Source organism: Falco naumanni, chromosome 9 (genome assembly GCF_017639655.2).
Source record: "Falco naumanni isolate bFalNau1 chromosome 9, bFalNau1.pat, whole genome shotgun sequence".
Classification (NCBI taxonomy): Eukaryota; Metazoa; Chordata; class Aves; order Falconiformes; family Falconidae; genus Falco; species Falco naumanni.
Genome location: NC_054062.1, coordinates 15,687,111 through 15,710,426, shown reverse-complemented (window position 1 = coordinate 15,710,426; position 23,316 = coordinate 15,687,111). Strand labels below are relative to the sequence as shown.

Sequence of the window (23,316 nt, the reverse complement as noted above, 5' to 3'; positions counted from 1 at the left end):
GCTCACCTTTTGTCATCATCAGCATACCAAGATTTTAAAGCCGTCAGACCCTCCATCACCACATGATGGAACTCACATCCACAGCATGGCGTGTCTGTCAAGTCCTGCCCTGAGAAGCTGCCTTGAAGACTGCAAACTCTTCTGGCCAGAGCAGACAGTGCAAAGGCAGCAATCAAGGCAGTGTGTGAAAAGCTTCCCTTTGCAACCTGCACAATTACTGACCTATTCAGAGAAACCTCCCCTTTTAGCTTTTAGCTCTGCTAGACAATTTATCCTGTCTCAGCTGTCTCACTGCATTATATCCATCAAACCCCCTAGAATTAACATTTGGAGCCAGCAGTGTTTGCTGGCTCCACAAGAAAAGCTGAGAGCGGAAAGGTCAGGTCGATTAAAGCACTTGATCAGAATCTTTAACATAAAGACGTCACAGGCAAAACAGTAACGCTACTTCATGCTCAGCTAAGAGCAAATGATTCATCAGGCAAGGCTGCTTATTTTTGGAGGATGGCCACAAAAGAGAAGAGAACACACTGGCTGTATCGATCACAGTTGTAACAGGGAACCACAGAGTCCTTCTCCTGTTCTGATGGAAATTTAATGTCGGAAATACATCATCCAATGTAAATATATCAATATATGTTTTACAGCAAATGGATTTTTAAAACATTCTGGCCCAGCTTAGCAGAATCATTTCACCTCTGCACAAATCGCAAAGCTGTCGTTTGGAGCAAAGGGCAGCATTTTGCAATGCTCTGCACAGCTTGATGCTGCTAAAGATGCGACCATTTTGTGAGGACTTCTGTAAAGGTGCGCTCTGAAATCTCCAGTGCTTTGGCCTAGAGGGTAGATCTTCAGTGAGTGAAGATGTACCAGTGTTGAGCAGATGCACCCTAAAGGGTGCTTTCATCTGGCTTACTCCCACTGCCTCCGGTGTCCAGAAATTACTGGAAATTCTCTCCTAGCAGGCACTGCTGCCCAAGCAGCTGCATACCTCTCGTGCTGCTTCCAGTGCCTGTTCATACATTAAGCAAAGAACTCCTGCCTGTCCTCTTGCAGCACCCCGCTCTGTCTAGTCCTTGATCAGAGCGGTGGGTCCCTGCGGTGGCAGAGGCAGCAGGCAGAAGTGAAAAGCACATGCCTGAGCGTGGAGGTGGCTTGAGCTGCTCTGGGAGCTGACAGCCTGACAAAGGGATCCAGAATCCCAGATTCAAACCCTGGGGATCATTCTGCTCCGACACCAGCCCAACAGTTTCCCTCCCTCCTTGCCTTCCCCTTCTAATCCTTTCCCTAGCACTGACAGATGTATACTTAATTCACTTAATTCCCATGGAGGTTTGACATCAAGGCATAGATCTCAAAGTTTACAAGACAAATGAGTGTGAGGAAAAACATGAAGCAATAGTTCAGGGAAGAAAATGCAGCCAAAGAGGATGACTGGTGAAGAGAAGGAAGCATGAATTCCAGGAGAAAGCAGCATTTCCCATAGGAGTGTGTGAAGTGAGGGTGCAAAGAAGTTTAAGTACAGTGTGATGAGGATTAAGGGCAGGAGCACAAAGGAAGGTGCCCCTGGAAGAGGAGAAGAGGGGCGAGAGATGGAGGCGGCATCCTGGCAGGCAGGAGCAGCCCTGCGGGATTGCAGGGGTGGGTTTTCAGGGAGACGAAAGCCAGTGAGGACCCTTCAGGTTGCTGAATCCAACCCCCTGCGGTCACTGGCAACCAGAGCAGAGCCATGCACTCCAGGAGTTGGTGAAAAGGTGATTGCAGTGCTCACCCCAGCCCAGCCCACAAAAATGCTTCTCAGCACCTTGTAGCATACCTAAGATGTTCAGCAGGCAAGGGCAAGCATCATATGCTGCAAGGGAGCAAGGCAGCCTCTTTGGTACTCTGTGACTAGAGGGATGGGAGAGGAAATTACTTTAGCATCGGTGTTTGGGATGCACTGAAGAGGGGAGGTTGGAGCAGAATTCATTATAGACCCAAAGGGTACATCTGTGTTGCCTAATACTGCCTAGCATGAAGGCAGTCACAGCTCCCTGTGCTTTACTGGAGACTAATTCCTGGGAAGGGTAGTATAGCTGCGCTCCTGACAGTCTGAAAAAGCTAGTTCCTTTATGGCTGGGAGAGATCTGTCTGCTTTACATTGCGTCATGTAGACATACAGTAAGTTCCTGTCAATAAGGAGTTTAAAATAATTCATAGCTTTGCAATGACAAAACCATTGGTCACCAAAAGCAAAGGAATAAAAGGTGAGACGCGGAAGGAGCACTCCTGCACCAAAGGTTGTATGTGTGATCAGAAATGTCCCACAGAGAGCACTATTTCGGGTTTTTTCCCAAGGCTCATGTTTTCTCTGCAATGGTCTGCTACCTTTTGAGTCAACACTCTCCTAATTTAGCCTGCAATATCATGTAGTACCCAACACACCCTCAATCTGCAACTGTGACTCTACCAGGCCCTCTACAGAATTAACTCAGGTCTGAATTAGTCATTCGACGTGCCAGCGCATGTAAAACAGACTCAAGTGAATCAGATTTTGTGTGCAGGGACTGAATTGCAGTAAATACAGCAACTCAGAGAGTCTCAGTCTGCATCTGGGCTTTCATGTCCAGAGGGATACTCTTTCTCTGTCGGCTGCACAATCTCTCTGAGCAGGACAGGCACACGAACAAGCTGGGAATGGAACCCCTAGCATCACACTACGCCTCCTGCCCCCTGCAGCAGTACTGATGTGGCAGCATAAGATGGGGTGGGGGCATAAAAGAGAAACCCAGGTGAGGGCTGGAGTAAAAAATTGCCTGATGACAGTAAAAAAAATAAAAATAGAGACAAGAAAAATCTAAAAATGGCCTTTTAGGCTGAGCTGGTTCAGATCTGCGTGCCCATCTAGCGTACACTGGGGAAGGGCACACACAGCATGTCTGTAGAGGAGTGAAGGCAGTGGGTTGATCAGCACTGATAACGTGCAGCTGTGGCCTTGCCTCAGCGGAGGTGGGTTGATGGACATAGATGATTTGCAGCTGTAGCTTGTTCCTGCTAAATGGTTAAATAGCCCTGAGGATGGTGGGAGAGGAGCAGTGTGATCTGGCCTCTGGAGGTGGGAGATACAGCACAGACAGTAGAATCTGGCTAACGGTAAAGCCTTGTTGCAGCGTTACTAGTTTGTTTGTGCTGCAACAGTCAGTGCCCCCGTGTGAGGCCCTTCAGCTTATGAGACTGAGTGTAATGAGCGGCGACAGTGGTGATGGCTGTGCTGGGAGACATTTGAAGTTTTGAACAGTGATGGTGGTGCCCAACGTAGCAGAGACAGGCAGGGATAGCCTGTGATCCAGATCATGTTGAAATAGGCAGGAGGAGCCTGGGGATCCGGATCGGACACCGGTAAAGGTGAGCTGTTGGGATCAAAGAGAAGGAAGCCTGCTGTGGAGTTAAGAGACTGAGGGTAACAGGCGATGGCAGCAGGGTACCCGGCCAGATGTGGCAGCAGCGGCAGGTCCAGAGCGGGTCTGGCCAGACAGCAGTGATGGCTGTGCTGGGGGAAGGCGCGGGAGCAGCAAGGTGCTGCTCCTGCTGTTGTTGCTGCTGCTCGGCCAGGTGGTATCCTTGCTGGTGTTTATGTGCTTGGTGAAGGTGTCTCCAGTCATAGAAGAAATGAGTGACCACAAGGATGTTGAGAAGCTTGTTGGGACACAGAGTAATGTATTAGTGCTGTATTCTAGATCTGCTGCTGTTGAAAGCTCACTCAGATTACTGTCTGGTGTGACCCAAGAGGTGAAAGCATGAGGTACTGTAAGTTCATCAGAACCCCACTCTGAAGAAAACAAACCCCCAGATTTCAAGAAAGCAGATGAGAAGAAAGGTGATCAGCCCCCAGAAGCTGAAAAGCCCAAGATAAAATTGAAGAAGGGATATGTGTATGAGTTCAGGGACAAGTTGTCTGGACTGTATGAAAAATTTATTTGTAAAAAGGTTGTGCTGATTATTAAAAACATAAAGTATGAAATGTTAAGAACAAAAAAAGGGAGGAATTGTAGAATAATTAGAGGCTTGTATGAAAAGTTTATTTGTGAGAAGTTTGTGATGATTGGTAAAAACATGAGATAGGAAATGTTAAAAAGGAGGAAAAAAGAAAAGAAAAAAGGGGGAATTGTAGAGGAATGAAGCTGGGTTAATTATCATTGATAATACACAGCTGTGGGCTGGCTTCAGGGGCGGTGGGTTGGCTGATGTAGATAAAGTGCAGCTGTGGCTGGTTCTGTTAAGTGGTTGAGAGCCGAGGAAGAGAGAGAGGAAGAAGCAGAGAGGAGAGAGAGTATGAGCACCCTGGATGAGGAGGGTCAAGGAGAAGAAAAGCAGAGGGACTGGCCAGAACAGTGTGAAGAAACAGCATGAACAGTAGAGGGACCTTTGAGGCCTTGTGGGGGATTGGTGGCTGTGCCGGGGCAAAGCATGCCAACTACTTAGTGAAGTTAATTTGGTGGAAAAAGACCTGGTTGCAGCTGGCTAGTTTTGAGAGCGCTGTGACACATGTCAGCCTGCATTAGGCTTGCTTGGGCTGAGGAAGCCTGACCTTGCTGGTGCAGTGTTGTCTAGTGATCCCAGCAAGGTGAGGTATGCTGGAAACACTATCTTTACTGGCAGAGCCCAGTGCAGAAGGCATTCCCCTGGCAAGCTCAGGTGTGGCACCTGGAGATGCCAGTGATGCCTGCAGCAAGGTATTTGTGAAGGGACATTGATGAGGGATATTCATCAGCATGAGAAGGCTGAGGGTCTTGGACTTCATCCAGCCAGAGCTGGAGAAGAAAGTTAGGTCACTCACCTTGAGGACAGACCATTTCAAGAAGTCTCAGGGGAAAGTGAAAAGGGGAAAAAGGAACCAGAAAGATATTTTTTTCCTTATAAGGATATTATATTGATTTTCCCCCACTGTTCTCCTGTGGAAGCAGCAGTGACCAGTCTGTAACATCAGCGGTAAAGCCAGGTTGGCAGTATATGTAATGCAGGGTGAGGATGATGAGAGTTAAATTTTGATCTTCAGTTTCCAGCCCTTATTTTGGGATGGCATCAGGGCTCATCCCAAAAGAAGAAGGGGAAGATCCAGGTTGAAAAGATGTGAGCGGTAATTTTACAAGGTTGACTCATGTGAAGTGGCTGTTAGTTGACACAGAGGTGATGCCACCTGAACTGGTCCTGGTGGGCTGCAAGCCTGTGCTCCCAACGTTTAGCAAGCTGATGTGCTAGATGCTGCCACTTCGGTCTGTTTCAGCACAGACAAGCTCAGGCTTGATCTGTACATCTATCCACAATGTTTCGGCTTTAATTATTAACGATATCCATAAGAGCTGTGACGGGGCTATGCCCTGAAAGCCATCTAATCCTGCTGTTTCTTTCTCTGCAGGGGGTGGAGGGAAACGCAAAGGCAAAAGCAAAAAGTGGAAGGAAATCTTGAAATTCCCTCACATTAGCCAGTGTGAAGATCTTCGAAGAACAATAGGTAAGAGTTTTTTCTTCTTTGGAAGTATTGCATAAATAAAACATGTGTTGAGACTGGTTCAGCAGGACAGTGTTAAAGGTACTTATTAATGGAAGCAGCTTAGAGAAGGGCAGACAATGCATATAGCTCCTGTGATGCTGCCGTGCAAACTCAGCATTTTCTGGTTCCTTAGAGGGCACCATGGCTCAGGAGGAGATAACGCGTATGCATCAGGCGCAGGGCTTGCAAGGCAGGGCTTGGGCTGGCAGCGGCCGGGGGCTTGGCGTTGCATGCGCAGGCTCTAGGAGCCAAAGGGACTTTTCGCTTGGATGGTACCTGGCATATGAGTCGGGTGCTTTGACTCAGTGCCTACCAGGACCACCCTGGCTCTAAAAGGACATTTAGAAATGTATCCCCTCATTGTATCCTGCATTCCCTTGTAATAAGTAGCTTTTTATCGGGGAAGAAATGAAAGCAGAGAGATTGGTGATGTAGTTAAAGGTTAATAGTCATTGTAGACTGGCTACGATGTTTGAAGCCATAGCCACTGCCCTCTGCCAGGCAGGTTTGCTCAGCAGTACTATCCTCCATACAACCACAACACTACTTTATGTAGCTTTTTATAGGACATGTAAAAACTTTTTTTAACTAACTTTGTTTTATCAATGTGGGCCAAACACTGCAGATTTGGAAGGAAGCTTGCAGTGGCCATTTTCATAACACAACATTTCTCCTGTTCATACCTGCCAAATTTCAGCATTCTTTTGACTGCTGCCTTGGCAAGCAAGGCTAGCAGCTGTCTCCTTGTGCGTTCTCCACTGGAAAGCCCAGCATTACTGATCTCTCCCCAAGAGGTTAACTTCAGCCGTTGAGGCTTCTTTTCTCTGCTACAGTGACATAAAATCCAGCCACTGGCAATGAATGAATGAAAGGCAAGAAACTGTAACAACTGAGATAACGGGCAGCGTAATTTTTCTAACTTGGGTAAACTCCTGGGGTCTGAGTGACAGTGCCCTGGCACTATTTACATTTGAAATTCACAGCGTGTTTATGCAGAGAAAATATGTGGAATGTTTTGAAACTCTTTTCATGGTCGTCTTCAGTAAATTTTGCTTCCCTCGTCTTCTGCTGTAGGGCTGAAAGGAGGGGGAGGCAGGAGACAAGAGCTTAAGTTTTCCTAGTTTATGGCCACTTGACAAACACAAAAACCCTGGAACAATTTCTGAAGGTACAAAATATGCTGGAAACAAATCTGACTTAATGTATTGTAATTTGCGCAGGGAATTCTCTCTGCTGTTCCATCAGCTTCAGTTTCTACAGGTGGAAGTGGCACCATATAAAATGCTTGCTCTTTACGAAGGTGTAATATCCTAAAATGAGTAGCCTTAAAAAAAGTCTGCTCATGAATTCTGTTTCTGAAATGCTGTTTCTGGCTTTTTTTGTGTGTCATCTTTGTCCTAAATGTAATTTGTTTTGCATTTTTGTTGTGAATGAGTTGGTGAAGTAACAGGGCAAGAGCCCTTGTGATGCTCTTGATGGATTTGCCTTCACTGCAGACATTACCTGTTGACTGGGAATTTCAGCAACTGACTTCTACACAACGGGGAAATAAGGCCCAAATACTTGTTCTGTGACTCTGGTTTTTATCGAGTAGCTTTCCCACTGAGCTGGATGTGATTACACAAGAAATAAGGCACTGCTCAGCCTGCGTAAGGTCATTTGTCCTTGCTGGCTCTACCAGGTTTCAGTTAATCTGGCTGAGATTGAAGCATCCCAAACAAACTATGACTATTTATAAACGTCTCCTTGCTCATACAGGGGATCTGACACATCGTGGATGAATCGAACTCTCTGGGTCAATAACATTAAGTCATTTGCACATGTGTAGTTGATTTGAGGTGCTCAGGATGGATGAGTTGCATGTGCAGATGCATTGCACTGGGCTCTGTGTGGCTTATGGATGTCCAGGGACAAGTAGCGGTCACTGCAGTCTGGCCTTAGGCTGCTGCTTTTACAGTCTCTGCTGAGGAAGAACAACTCCCTTGACTTTAACCCATCTTCTTTTGTTATTTTCTGCAAGTTATTTAAAAGGATCTCAGGATTTCAGGTGACAAAGTGTCTCTGCAGGTGATTTTCTGAGGGAATGCACTGAAGCATCTTTCTTGAACCATCAGCGGAGCTGCTGCTCTGTGACTTGCAGGGGATCCAGCTGCTCGGTGTGTCTGCCCATCAGTCCCTCCCCTAACAAATTCTTAGCCCACTGGTCAGTGCCAATCAAAACTGATACTGAAATTTTGGAGACCTCAGAGAGGCTTTTTTCCTCCAGTCTCTATGGAAATGAGCAACCAGAAGAGAAGAACAGCTTTACAGAAGGAAGAGGCTACAGCCTCAATTCGACGTGTTTAGAGACAAATACTGGTAGGTTCTGCTCATCAGACCTCTGCCCTGTCTCTGCCTCCCAGCACTTTTGGTCAGACACAGTCTTGCCACTTTGGTTAAAAAAAAAAAAATAATTCACACAGAGTCTTAGAGGGTTGCATGAGCTGGAGGACTAGGCTGTTGAGGTTTTGTTGTAATCTTCTTTTCTGGATGCTTCCCAAGAGCCTCTGTGGAAAAGCTGGAGGCAGGGATGGGATGGACCTTTCGGTTTAGAGCAGGCATGGATTGCTGTGAAGAAAGGCATGGCTTAGTTTAATGCAGCTGTAAGCCATGGCTGGAAAATGCTGCTCTTGTAATTGTGGCAATACTGCCTGCATGTGTGTGTAGATGCCCACATTTTGGTGTAAAGACGTGTGTGCTTTTGCACCCTACTAAGGTGTACTGAAAAGAGTCTGTGTCTTAAAAAAAAGTGTAGTGTGAAAAGAAATCTGTGAAAAACAGGAAGGCTGAAATAAACCAAGGGTCTGCGACCTGTGTTGACACAATTATGAGTCAGTTCATACCTTTTGGTTCCCTCTGTGTTTACAGGAGACTCTGTGTTTGACCATCCATCATCTGGTGTCTCACTGAAAGACTTGCTTAGTAAAGGCCTTTTTTCCCCTCCTTCTTCTACACAGAAATAAAAATCAAAACACCAGAGCGAAACATGGTTTTTTGATAAATAAACAAACACTGGAAACATCTTTATTAAAAGTGCCATTTAACCAAGGAGCTATTTTTTTGGACTGCACTTAAAAGCAACTTTTCTCCTTTTTTTTTCTTTTGTCCAAAATATGCAACATCCTTTGCAGGGAAATTTGGTGTGGCCTTCATTGTGTGCTAATTAAATAGGCAAGTGGAACAGGGATGCTATGCTAATACCTTTACTGAGCTCTGAGAGAGGCTTATGTCTGTACGTATACTTTTATATTGTGAATGGCTAATGTATGTTTCTGTTTTCAGCCCTCTTCCCAGCCGTATTTAATTGTACTAAAACAGCTAGCCCCTGACAGGTGAATATTGGCTGATTAGCAGCCCTGTCGGTTGATGAAAACTGGTGTTTGAGGCACTAGTGACAATAACTTGTGATGGATGCTGCTAGTAGATGGTGTTCTATCTTTAAAAAAATTTGCAGATGATACTTAGCAAAAGAGATGTTTCAAGGGAAGGGGAAAATAGCAAGGCGCAGCTTTAAAAATTCCTACATGACACACACACGGCATGAAGAGATGCCACAAGTTAGGGATACCCACTAGTTTAAAGGCCATCAGTAAACAAAATACAAGAAAAAGTTGTAATTTTAAAGGCCAGAGTGTCTTTTTGATGATAAAAGATTCTGCATGTCTGTAAATATTTCTGAATGACGCAAAAGGTTCTGTTGGTTAAAGTGTGGAATTTTTATTTATTTTGCTCAGACCCATTCTGTGCTTTTTTCTTCCATAAAAAAAACTGCTTGGGTGAAAGAGTTGATTATTCTGATCTTTGGCAAATTTTCTTTCACAACTGTCCAAATGCTATATAATAAATCAAGGGGTTTTTTTTTTCCCCATAGATTGAAGTCTGTGGAGAAACTGCCATAGAATGTGCCTGCTGTTTGTTGCATAGAGTGATTTGCTGCATTATTGCAGAAAACTTTAACTCCTTCAGTAAAGCAGTTTCTGGTTGTGCATTGTATTCGTGTAGAAGGAGAACTCTGATGGTTTGTCTTAAATATTTATATTCAGTGAGATTTTGCAGACAGAAGGATCAGCCCCATTAATGCTATTTTGCCATGCGAGGTTTAAAAAGAGGAAAAAAATCTTTTCTGTGCCATTTAACCTCTTGCGTGACATTTGTGTCCCATTTATCCAGGGTAAAAGCAGCTTGAGCTTCCAATTGTGGCAGGTTCTTTTCAGCATAGTTAAAAATATGCTTCTGTGTGAGAAACGCTTTGTAGAGATGGTGAACAGAGTAAGTGGGACAAAATCGAAGCCACAGAGCTCACATACAAACTTTTTACAAAATCTGGTGCTTTTTTCCTCCAACTATTTTTGTATTGTACTTTTTCGGACATGATCAAGACCTTCACCTACGTGATTTTTTTACAGAATTTAGAATTTATCTACCTGGAGGCATATTGATGGTGCAGGCTCTGCAACGGGATGCAGACCTGCCTGAATGAGGCTTTTTGAGCTGCCAGCATGGGCTCAGATAGCAATCAAGAAGCAGAAGTATGGGCATCAGTGGCAGAGATGTTTGAGTATTTATCCAGCTTCCTAGAAATGCTTTGTAGCCTGCACTGAGCTCCATCCTGTGGCAGAAAGACTGCTACTATACCCTAGTTATCATAGAACCACAGAATTACAGAATGGTCCATGTTGGAGAGGACCTTAAAGACCATCCCACTCCACTCCCCACCACGGGCAGGGACACCTGCCATGGGACCAGTTGCCCTCAGCCCCATCCAGCCCAGCCTTGAGCACCCCCAGGGATGGGGCATGTACCACCTCTCTGGGCAGCCTGTGCCAGTGCCTCACCACCCTCACAGAGAAGAATTTCTTCCTAATACCTAACCTAAATCTCCCTCCTTTTAGTTTAAAACCATTTCCCCTTGTCCTATTGCTACATGCCCTTGTAAAATTTCTGTCCCCAGACATGCCCAAGGCACTTTTATGGTCTGCTCCACAGTGCTGGGACATCTTTTACGAATTCCTTCCAGCAGTTCTCAGGTTCCTTGGCTTCAAAGGTTTGCTAGCACTGCAGAGATAAACACATGGGTGAGGGGTCTTGGAAAAGTGTGAGCTTCCAGGCTTACTTGCAAGGGAAGCTGCTGCTGAGAGATAAGTGACAACATGGCATATTGATGTTCACCATGGGATAATGTGTCTGTGTGGCATCCTGCACTGCTTCAGCTGGGGATGGCATCAGACCTGGGGGGGTGTATCCGCTCAGGGTGTGGGGATGTAGGTAAAGAAATACAGTGTGTGTGCATATCCCAGGCTCTGGCACTGCGTGGTTGTGTCATTCATAAAGCTCAGGCACTGGAACTGGGAAACAGGAGGCATCAAAAGCCTGATCTGATGAAAAACACAAAGAAGTAGCTATTTTTCTCTTCACCAAATTATTCAGCTCTGACATTTTGTGATTAAAAAGCAAGGTTTAATAATGTAATCCTGAAGCCAACAAATAGATCAAAGGAAAGAATTGCAGCTCGCCTTCATCTGTAAATAGCTGAGCACAACTGGTTAAAACTTCTGTGCGTGTCTCATGGTATCAGTCTGAATACTACACCTAAGGCTGGTCTCACATTTTTGGCTAAAAGCAGAGTTTGAGTTTCTGAGAATTTTTTTTGTTGAAAGCATCAGCTTTCCTTGGGGAAAAAAATGTGTTTTTTTGGAAAGAGTTTTTTAACAAGTACTGAGGATTCTGTGTTATGAAACAACAGCAAAAGGAATTGCTTCCTATTTTCTTTCCAAATGTGTAGGCACACAGGTAGCTGTGCCGGGAGGATGCTGTTAGTGTATGTGTGCATACAGCCAGAGCTGAGTACGCAGCACAGAACTCTACAACACCTCTGGGAGGCACCAGGTTTTCTGCAAACGTGGGGAACTGGAATCAGTGGAGTAGAAGATACTATCTAGAAAAAAAACAACAAACCAAAAAAAGGCAGCATGCTCTATCCATCTGTTACACTGTTCAATGAAATCTATTTGGGAGATGTTTGTATCAAACTGATAGACACAAAGGCTCACAAATAATTTTTTTATCCACACAGGGAGTCCCTTTAAATTCAGTTGACACCAGGTGAGGGGTTTTTTTCAGCAATCTGTAGCGTGCTCTGTATGAAAATAACTTTGCCCACATTGATGCCCTTAGATAACTGCAGCATGAGGTATATTTCGGACGCTACCAGCGATACCAACGTGGTATCTTGCTGGTGTTCTTGCATCACCCGGGTGTCAGCTCCTGATGTCTGTGTCTGTTAGCAGCCCAGACTGCCCGTGCTTTGGGGTGGGAGGGAGTTTGCCTCTGCGTTGCCCGGTGGGATGGCACTCATTGCACCTGAATTCAGGGGCTAGCCATGGTGCAGTGGTGGGGATAGTCCCCTTGATACCAGAGCAGGACCTAATGGACAATCTCCCTGGATGAGTTGTTCTCCATGGGGATTGTCTGTGGGGCGAGTACCAAAAGAGCACTGAGAGAGAGGGACCCAAGAAAGACTGAAAGCAAAGTTTGAAGAGCTGCTGAACTAGAGTTGTGGAGAGGATTTATTGCTCTGGAAAAAGTTATGCAGATTTTTTTGGATAACTTTAATGCAGAAAAAAAACCCCTAAAACTGATTTATTTCTAAAGAAGAAACAAAGTCCTTCCCCTTGACAGTCCCCACTCTCTACACCTCCTGTTTGCTTTCTTTTTTTTTCTTCTACAGTAAACACAACTTTTCCCTCTCTTCCTTGAGCGGAAAGGTCTCTGTTGCTCTTTGGAAAGATTGTGAAGCTGTATTGCAGTGCAGACCTCGCCTTCAGCAGTACCCTATAGTTTCTTGAATGTGACGTGCTGTCCCGTATCATGAATACATCTATGTTAAAAGTGATACTCTTCAGGGGCAGGAACTGGCTGCGTGATAGAAACTGTTCCAGCACGTGAAATGATATGGCTGACATCAAAACCATATTGTTTGTTTACAAACCCACGGTTGGTTCTGTCCCTTTCTTTAAAATATCTCAGGTTCGACTGTAATTCTATCATAAACATAGTTTCCTGAGCTCTAATGATGGACAAGCAGAGCAATGTTTTGTATCCCTGCAAGATTAGCTGTATCCAGTTTATAGTGATGGGTGGAATTGAGAAGGGTTGGGGTTTTTTTCTTGATTTTTTTTTTTTAATGCCATCACAGAAAGTATGTGAAAAACAAGCTGTTTTATGCATCTAGTGAGACTCAAGACTAACACTGGGACTTCAGGCTGCTTGTATTTGACAGCTTCCAGGACGGGAAGGGGACGCAGGGGAAATGAGTTGAAATGATCTCAGCCCACGTTCTATTTACAGAATTCATTTCACAAGACTTAATCCATTAAGTATTACCTTGGCAGTGGCAACCCAGAAAGAAACCAAGAAAGACGCTGCTATTCTCCATAAAGAACAGGCAGCAAATCTACATCGCCTTAGCAAACAGTGAGTCTGCACCAGTTGTCATTCAGTAGAAAGCCTCCTAAGAAACAAATATTATCACTAAACCTCTGTATTTTTATTTTATGGCAAAGACTGTATTTGGTGCAATAAATGAGTCTTAGCAAATTAAGAAGAAAAAAAAATGCCACAGCACACTTTGAATTATTTCCAGAAGTTATTACAGGGATATGCAAAAAGGAATTAGAAGACAATATATCTTCTTAAAAGATCCATTTCAGCTCTCACTGAAAACAGAAGTAGATACTGTGAGCTGCAGGGTTTTTCATTATCTTATTAGGTAATATGAGTCATTAAGGCTAATTAATACTTATGCAGTGATTTGGAATTGTAAAATGCTATAGGAGTGCTCATGGGTCCTGTTAAATAGTAGTACTTGGTTGTTAAGGAAATTTATTTTAAAAGCCATCTAGCATTTGCTGGATACGGGGAAGGTAGGGCTACATGTATGACAGGAACTTAATCTTCTCCCTGCTGAACTCCCTTGTAACTGTTACCGGTAGCGATGGGAAGAAGGTGGCAGGGCAAAGCAAGCCTCTGGTTTGCTTGACTTTTCAGCTCTGCTGGAGTCAGTGAGAAAGTTTCCCTTCAATTAAATTGTACAGGAGCCCTCTTATAATGACAGGAGGGACATGTGGAGGGAGGCAGAGAAAAGATTTGCCAGACCTACATCATAGGGATGCTGTGAAGAGCGCTTGTGGGATGAGCAGCCTGGAATCCCCACGTTTGGTGATGCATTCAGGCTTTTAGGGAGGGATGGGGTTAACCTAAGTTAATGCTTCCCGAGAAAAATTGAGAGTAGTTGGTGGAGGAAGTGTTATTTTGACTTGCTTTCTGCTGGTTATTCAGAGGCCTCTGGGATTGTGGCTGGTCTTCGTCTTGGGCTTGGCTAGGAACAGTCATGCTAGAAGTATGGCATGGTGCAATGCTGCAGGGCGGTGTAGGTGAGCAGAAGAGTCTGAGCCCTGGGTTGAAACATTTTCTAACAAAAGCTAGCTTTTTTGAATTAAATACGTGTAGTGGAAAAGTCGTTACTGCTCCGATTAAATCTTGAAATTCAGTCTCTTTTATTTCCTCCTTCCGTGCCCTCCTTAAGTGGAAGAGGGGCAGGAGAATAAGAAACATCCTATTCTTTACTTAAACCCAGAAAATAAGTAGTAGTCTTAATGTATATCAAAGTCACTCAAAGCCCATAAAATATTTTGAGTGAAGCAAAATTCACATTTTTTATATATATATATGCTATTTTGGATAGCCACAAATATATAAGCAATCTTGTAGTTCTTGTTTCTGATTTTGTCTATCTTTGTAGCACTACTTTTACTGAAGCACTCTTTACCACAAAGCGTCCTCCTTCGGCACAAGGTGCTCTTCTTTGTTGTGAGGGTCCTTGATCTGTGTGCTTCAGTTCCACTGGTTTAGTTCTTTTCCTGGCAGTGCAAATGGACAATAAAATGAATATAAATACAGTTTTTCAGTTTTAAATATAAGATAAGGCACTGCAAATTATTTTATGGGTTAACAGGGTTGGGATTCATGCTCCTTGTAAATCCATGTATGAGGCGAGACCCCAGATCAAACTTACTGCAAATCTGGCCCATTATTATTCTACTGTTCCTGATTTCTGACTTTCAAGGAAAAGAGAGGTTGAGAGTTTTTCAGATAATCCCACACATAACTTTTAATTCTGATTTGAAGACATAGTGTGAGGGAATTCATGTGAGGAATGTTAAAAGCCTGATTTTTTGGTGGTTTGGCTGAATCCCTCAAGTCATTGAGAGATTCCATTTATTTTTCAGGTAATCGCTGTATGCTGCTTTGAAAACATTTTGGAGGTGGCAATTGGAAATATTTCTGTGGCTGTGAATTCCGCTAAATATTGATATTGAAATAGAAGCCCCGCTTGGCAGGGCCGAAGCAGGAGTTATGAGATCATTTCTGAATAGAGTTTCTGATTATGCCAGTACTTTTATTTACTTATTAATCACATTTTCACCATGCTAAACCAGTGCCAGGGAATTCTAAGACAAGTAAAAGAAAATATTCTCTACCCTAAACTGCTGTCTCTTAGTTGAAGTAATGGAAAGGATGAGCAAAAGTCTAGTGTAGGGAAGGGGAACAAATTGTAGAGCAAGATGGTGTAATGCAAACTGTGAAGAATCTCCTGAGTTTGGGGATGAAGGTAGACTGGTATTTGGCTCTGTTGAAGAACTCCCTATTGTCCTGGAGTTGGTAAAGTTCAGTGCAAAAATGGTTCAACAAAACGTCTGAACTCTTATAATCCTTAAACACGTTATAGACCAAGAAATTTAAGTCACAATTAAATTTATTATATTAAGAAAAATGTGAAGTTTTTTACCATTTCAGGAGAATAATTAATTCCAAGAGATTGGAAGTCCCTATGGTATAAAGTGACCCACAAAAACGTAATCTCTGCAAATATACCTGCCAGATTCACCATCCCCCTGCCCTGCACCAGCGTTATATTTGCACAGTGGCACCTTGAGGGTCTCTTCAAGTCATGTTGATTTTCTGAGCTCTCTCTTGGACGAGTTAGGACAAGGCAGTGTTGACAGATTGGTGAAGGCTGTTCTTGTGAGCAACAGGACCTGGCTCAACTACATACAAGTATTTGCAATGTTGAAACAGCCCTCTATAAGTAAATGCTTTCAGGCTTTCATAATTCCTCATTCAAAATATTTTTGGCGTTTGTAAACATGGCTTTGGGAGAAAAATGGTTTTAAGCACAGGAAGAATTTGGTCTCGGTCACTTCAGAAATATTCTGATCAGTCCAAACGAGCAATATTCAGCACTTGAGTATCACGTTTATTGCACTTGACCTTTCAGCATCGGTATAGTTTGTCTCACGGGCAGTGACTTCAACACACTGAGCCCCAAGTGACATCTAAGAAATAAGTAAGGACACCCTGCAAAGGTGCAGCTTGGACTCTGAAACACAAAAGAGAGAAGCCTGTGGTGAGGAACTTGCTGAATAGCATGGAATATTTGCTCTACTGAGGCAAGGTATGACATATTCGTGCTGATCAGCTCTGCAACAGCCAAAGCCAACGGGCAGCCATGCCGTGTCAAGCGAGGTCTTTTAGATCTCTTTGGCTGAACCTGCTAATCCTGGGCATGAGTAATTAGGTGGGATATCTTTTGGGAAAGACCTCTGTGCTGGTGACAGTTTGGGCCCCACACAGGAGGGAGTTAACCTGTCCCTGGGGTGGGAATGGGCCAGCACCATTAGTTCCTGGAGGCCCCTGTGTGCCTCCACGGAAGACAGGAGAATGGGTGGGCTGGGGCGGACTGCTATAGGTAGATAAGGGTACCCCCCCCCTTTGCATAGTCCATGCGAGCATTCCTGAGGCTTGTACTGCTTGGGAAAGGAGAAAGAAGCCAGCATGAAAAGAGCAACTGTTAAGCAGCCCTTGTCTTGGGAGTGGACCTCATGGCTGTCCTTAGGGGCTTTCTTCCTCCAAGGTAGAGACTCTTCCCTTCTGAGACTGCTTTCATCCCTGCCCAGGAGACTGCGGGTGCCCATGGGACACCATAGCCTCATTGTCTTCTACAGAAAAAAAAAAACAAAAAATATTGTCTATACCAGTGTTGTCCGTGCCAGTGTGACTATGAATCAGTGGTCAGAGCTGCAAGGGACAATTACAGCCCTTTCTCCCTGTTCTTTGACATAGACAACCCCTGGTCCTATGACTAGGACTAACGTCTTTTTTAGAATCTACTTCAAAGTCTCCTTGGGAGCCAGAGCCTTTCTTACGAGTTAAAAATCAATGTGTTTAGGTAAGATCTTCAGGGGTGGAAGGCAGCAATGCAAAGTTTCAAACTCGGCAGAGGAGCTGCCAAGGCAAAGGTCACGCAAGGTTGCAGTTACTCCCACTGCGTGCTGCAATGGGCTTTGTGCATTGGTGCAGACTAGGATTACAGCTGGGCCAGCATGGAGAGAGGGAGGACATGGATCCACCCTGTAGCCCTGTGGTTTTCGCAAGTTTTCTGGCACTGGCCTCAGTTCCAAATCCTAAAGGAGCTCTGATGGAGACCTGCCATCCTGATTCAAAAAAAGGGATAGGATTTTTTTCTCAATAGTGCCGTTGAACTACACACAAAGTAACCATCGCCCACAATCAGTTCCTAGTAAGCATCTATAGACTGTTTGGAATCTAGTAAGAGCTCCATAAGTGCTCACTGTAACTCATAGTGTAGGTAGGATATTGCCTTTATTTTCTTTTTTCTCATGTAAGACCAGCTGAAAAGTTGTCCTTCCCCGTCCCCAAGGAGAGATTGTTTTTTTTCCTAAGACCCAATGATTTTAGCCTTCTGTCTTACTAGTTGCTGGGGAGTGATGATGCCAAATCATGTCTCCCAAAAAGCCTTTATCCTTCATGTAAATTAGCTGATAGCTTCCTTCTACCGGTACAAGTCAAAACAATGTTTTAACTGGCAGAATTATGTGGAATTCTCTCATCTGCTTTTTCCTCCCCTCAGCAAACTAGTATTTCCCTAACAAGTTCCCAGATCTGTTAGTTTTCCAGGGTTTCCCTTTTTGGTAGGCAGCAATAAGGAAGGGAATCTCATTTTGCTGCCAGCTCGCCCACTGACAACATGCATCAGGGAGGGATGGATCAGAAACCCTTTCCTTCAATTGCCTGGGAGCAGAGGACACACTGGGAGTTCAGCTGGAAGCTCTGCCTGTGAGCTATGGATCATCAAGACTTGAATTAGAGAGAAAATATGTCCCTTTGCTTTTCTTCCTCCCTTTTCCCCACTTCATTTATGTGAGTTTAAGTCTTGGTGACAGTTAATGCACAGATAGCCCTTGAAAGGGAGATGTGTTTGTCTCCCAGACAGGTGCAGTCTGATTTCCCTCCGTCTGCTCTCCTCCTTTCCAGGGTGGAGGTACAACAGCGAGAGAGAGTATTTCAGTGCTCATGACTGCTTGCTCTTGGCTGGCTCTGCCAGCCTTGATGCCAATCCTGGTGATGGGTTTTGCATAGCTGTGGGTTTGATACCAGTTTAGCTTGCCAACTGCCAGCATAAGCTGTGTAACTTGCAACTCCACAGATGCTGTGCCAGCATCTGTTTCTCATCCTACAGTATTTTAAATAATGCACATTTCCAGCTGCCTTCTCCTTCCTTCCCAATTTCAAAGCACAGTTTGTTGGTTTCAGGTATTGCTCTGAGATGCATTTCCAGGCTGTGCAGGCTGTGGGCAAGGCAAAGCTGGTCAGGGGGCTGCAAGGTTTGACGTGAACTGTTTGTGCCCTCATCCTCCAGCTTGGTCATGTGTTGAAGCAGAAGAAATCCTCGGCTGTGAGGAGTCCTACAGCTTGTGGAATGCGTTAATTAAACAAGCGTCTCTGGAAGAGGTAAAATGGTAGAGGAGCTCTGCAGATAACTTGGCAGCTCCCTAATACAGTATTCACGGCTTCAAATCTCTCAGGAGAAAAACTGAACAGCCTTTATAGAGGGGTTTTTAAAGCCCTACTTTCCAGTAGGAATGTAATTGAAGAACGGCTGTGAAGGCTGTGGAAGCTGCTGCTCACAAGCAGGGGAAAGATTAAATTCCTGGGCTTTGGGGTAAATTGCTAACGTTTGTCTTCAGCATTAAAGCCATCTGAAGAAAACCATTCCTAGCATACAGCAAGATGAGTTGCTTTTGCCGGGTTCTTTCCTGCATATAGGGTAATAGTTTAATGTGAATATAGCAGGAAACAAGGAAAACTGAAAGCATAATTCATTTTGAATGGCATGATGTAAGAGGCAATTTCTTTTAAGGAGCTAAAAGGCAAAGGGATCAGCGCTAAAAATTTTAAGTGGGCTCTTGGAACAATCTGTTAATGGAATTTTTTCTCCCTCCCCCTGTCCCCTGCCTTTTACAACTGTTAAGATCTATGTTTACTGCTAGTTCTCTTTTTTTATTTATAGACTTGAAAGCCATCATCAGAGCAATTTTACTTATCAGGTTATAAAAATCCTCTATCTGCTGTCCCACCAAGTCAATAAGTGTTCATTTCTTCAGCTCAGTACCAGTTCCACATTCTGCTTTCTGGACAGATTTATTCAGTATCGGTGCAATTTCTGCCCACTGAGTCAACATCTCAAGGCACAACCTCTTCCTGCCATGCTACGACTAAGCGTTTCCTATAGTAGCCTTATAATTTCCCAAATTTCTCCTCCCCCTTCAGAGCCTGGGAAAGCAGATGGACCCTACAGGATGACCTGGAGGTCACGAAATCCAGGATGTTAGAGCTGAAGTGGGGAAGCGCATTCCAGAGGAGACAACCCTTCCACCAGGAGTGTTTGCAGCTCAGGCTGCTCTCCAGCCCACACCGCTGAGCTGATACCAAGCTCTTCAAGTGATTGCAAGTGACATGGCCTGGGGCACGGAGACAGCAGCTGTCTGGTATTTGGGTTGTTATGGTTCGGGGTTTTCCACTCGAGCTGGAACTCAACTGCTAGCGAATGACAGTCACGGGGACCCTGTGCGGACAGAGCACCCGGGAAGGAAAATCCATTGAAAAGCATCATGCTGCTCTCTTTCATTTGAAAGGGAGACAGCATGTGGGAAGCCGGCAGAGGCATGAGTCACTGGAGAGAGGTCCATATTCAAATGTCAAGCCCACAGTTTTCTCATCAGTCAGAAGGAGAAAACCACTTGGCAAATCCAACCCAGCCCTGAACCTGAGTGACAAAACTGCCCCTTCAGTTTGGCCTCTCATAAATGCTGGCTTTCTCAGTATGTTTAGGTAAGCACAAAGTCTGACACCGGGACACAGTTTTATTTCTCGTCTCAGGATTATAAGCTCCATTTATGTCCTTGAATCATATTGGATTGGCCCTAGAGCATAGCCAGCCCTGTCCAGATGTGGTGAACCTTCTGTCCCATCAAAGCTCTGAGCGTGACATAGAGCTAGGAATGACGTGGAAGTCCCTGGGGTCAGAGGATTGGTGCTTGGCATTGCTCTGCAGCTTCTGCAGCTGAAGAAGGGGAAGGCTGTGTGCTGTAATAAATAATAGCTGACCTGTCTGAAGGAACTTCTGTGGACAGATAGTTATCTGTGGCCCAGAGGAGGTTATCAGTCAACACAAGGGATCTGGCTTCTGGGTCATATTCAGGCCTAGAATCAACCAGATCAGGGTTAAAGAGCCTGAGAACAACAGAGCTATGGTCATGGTAAAAGATCATGCTGTAATTCAAGGCAATGAAAAGTGTGTGCAAAACCCAGTCTCTCAGGCAGCGCGAGGCTGAGGTGAGTGGTAAAACATGAATGCCGCCATGAAAACACATAATCAAAAGGCAAAACCAAATGAAGAACAAAACCAGCACCACAACAGGCTCCCTGGTTTTGTACTAGTGGAAACTCTTCTGATCTCTTGATGCTGTTTGTCCAGGGCCTTTCCAAGCAGTCTGTGAATTACAGGTGTAATTGCAGGTGGTTTAATGCAGTGTGTGTGGGAGCAGCCTGGAAAGAGTGGCAGCACAGGCTCATTAACGAGTAGCAGGAGCAGCTGATGTTTCTGAAAGGCTTCACCCAAACGGAAGGTGAATGTGCCATGGTGTTTCATGCTGTTGCCTGTTGCAGCTGGGGTAGCATAGTAGGCATTTGCTGTCTCAAAGTACACATGCACTGTCATTTCATGGTGTTGATCTATTCTGCTTAAATAGGATGCTTACGAAGTAGATCTTGGACCTTCTGGTCTCTAACTTGCAGCAAGTGAAACTTATGCCCCTGCTCATTTTCGAGAAAGGATATTTGAAGGCTTCATTCCAACTGAAACATGGATACCTACATGGGAAATTTAAAGCTTAGTAAGCAAGGTTCTAGCCTTGCTTACTGAGCTTTTCAGTCTTTGAGCCCCTCTGAGTACAGGCTGAAAACCATGATTTGTTTCAGGTGATCTCAGTTATTTGATCAGAAAATCACGTGAAGGCTGGAGTGAAGAATGGAGGAAAATCTGATAAGAAACTGAGAAAGATGACAAATTAAAATGCCACACAAGAATGCTGAATTGTGGAGGGAAAATAAGAAAAAAAAAAAAAAAAAAAAAGAAAAAAAGAGAAGCAAACCATTTAAATTAATTTTCTGATCTGGAAAACGCCACAGTATCACAGTTCCCAAGGAAATCAATGGTCTTTGTAGGAATTCCTGGGGTATCTTGCAGTGTTAAATAATGGGGTTTGTCTGAATAGAGGAATGTGAGTATTACAATACCTTCAGTGAGGCTGTGCGAAAGGTAGGACCAGGTGACAGAATGGATGAAACCAGACTGTCAACACAGGCACCTAAGGCAAGGTGAATGTTGTCTTGGGTCTGTTCAGTGAAAATATCATTTGTGAGAGACACAAGCATATTATTCCGTACTAGAGCCATGTCTTGCCGCCCTTACTGACCTAATCAGTCTTGACTGATTGAGAGCAACCAAAACCAGTTTTCTTAATTGTGCTAGAAATTTTATGTCTTCCTTCTGTCATATCTTTTCTGACTTGCTGCCTGTATTTGCACAAGCTGTTTTCAATGAACTGTGCAGATTGATTCTGGGGAAAATAAGGCAAGTCATCTGTACTCACCATGTTGACTATGTGATTCAAATAGTGGTTTTGCTGTTCCCTGAAAAAAAAAAAAAAGAGAGAGAAAGAAAATTCTGCTGGTCTTTGGCAGAGGATAAGGTGACAATCTTCCACACACCCTAATTTCCTTTCATTTAAAGTCTGGCATCCAAAAAATGGGGAGGCTGTCATCATATTATGAGTGAGTTCATTTGAGAGCACGATGGTACATACACACAGGGGAAGCTGGCCAACAGACAACAGAACAGGGAGCAAGAGAGGCCTTTTGCAGACTTTTTTTTTTTTTCCTATGGGACATATCTGGGACCCTCCAAGGCAAAAATACACTTGCTTTCATCTATAACAAATGTTCTCTGAGTGTTATACCACATTTGGCAGTTGCAGCCAGGGTCGGTTCAACACGGTTTTGCCCAGGACTGTAAATTCTTGTCCATGCAGCTTGTTGTGTGGAGGACTATGAGATGAGACCTTTTAATTAAGCTTGTGTCTGTTCTGCATGGACATTGCAGCCTATGTGGCATTTCTTGAGTAGGATGTTAAACGTAGTGTCCTGGCCAAATTCCAGCCTGGGTATTTATGTTCTGCTCGCTTAAATGCCACTGTTGGATCATGACCTGAGAGCAAACTGTGGTGCTTGTCCTTTGCTAGTAACGAATAATGCTCCTAAGACTTGGTTTATGGGGAGGCACATCAGCTGTCCTCTGAGGACCATGAAGTCATGATTCACGTTAATTATGGTAGCGTGCACCAGACCAGACCTTGTGGATTTTTTTGTTTTGTTTTTTTCCTTGTAATCTCAAGGTTTATTTGCTTATTCTTGCAATATCGTTGATTTTGCTACAGCGTTGGTGTCCCTGAATTATCACATGATGTATCTCCAGGACACTGCTGTACCACAGGTCCACATAATGGGTGAAGGATAAAAAACAGATCTTTTAAATAAGGGTAGTTTCTCAAGCTTCTTCAAGAGGCTTGTTTAGTCTGTTTCTGTTTTGCCAGAAAGTGTGTTTTTAGGGAGTCTCCTCCTTTATACGAATAAATCATGATTCTCTTTTGCTGCATTGGTAGTAGTGGTTGAACCTGAGAAGGCTTGGAAGGTGTCTCTGACAGGCATCCAAAGGCAATGAATATTTACTCGTATTCTCTAAACCTTTCCACTTGCTGGGGCAGGACTGCCTTGTTTTTCTATGTTTATTCATTGCCTAAGACCATGTTCCCCTCCATATGATCTTGGTTCTGTGCCACAATCAGGCATTAGCACAGTAAAATAATCTTTATTAGTAATAATGTTAGAAATTAATATCAGGAAGAGTGAATGAGGAGGCAGAACTTCACTGTCCCTGCTTTGCTCCTCTGAGAGATTTGTCAGGTGGGTCTCTATTCCAGCAGGGCAATTCTGCAAGGATGGAGCAGAGATCTGCTCCTGTCTTCTTTTTAAGTCTCGTATCAGTGAAGTAGCCACTGATTTCCCCTTGTAAAGAGGCTGGGTGGGGGGTACCCAGTATGCTGTACCCGCTGCCCACACCACTTCCAATATCAAAATGGTATGTAGGAGTGCTTGAGTGTTCCCACTGGAGTCTCCCACTTAAGGCTGATAGATAACCCAAACCATACCTTGGTGAATGACAGAGTTCTTCCTCCACAGAGCCTGCTTTACTAACACTTTTTCCTCTT

General features: G+C 44.3%; 1 protein-coding gene across 5 annotated transcripts in view; it reads left to right on the top strand.

The window, feature by feature from the left end:
• Window positions 1-23,316, top strand: part of GRK5 (G protein-coupled receptor kinase 5) — a 169,555-nt gene that overhangs the window by 66,212 nt on the left and 80,027 nt on the right. For 3 of the 5 annotated variants that reach the window (XM_040607368.1, XM_040607366.1, XM_040607369.1), the window contains one exon: window positions 5,396-5,491. In XM_040607368.1, the coding sequence (XP_040463302.1) occupies window positions 5,396-5,491 (96 nt within the window). The other 2 variants (XM_040607370.1, XM_040607367.1) reach the window with 2 other exon arrangements.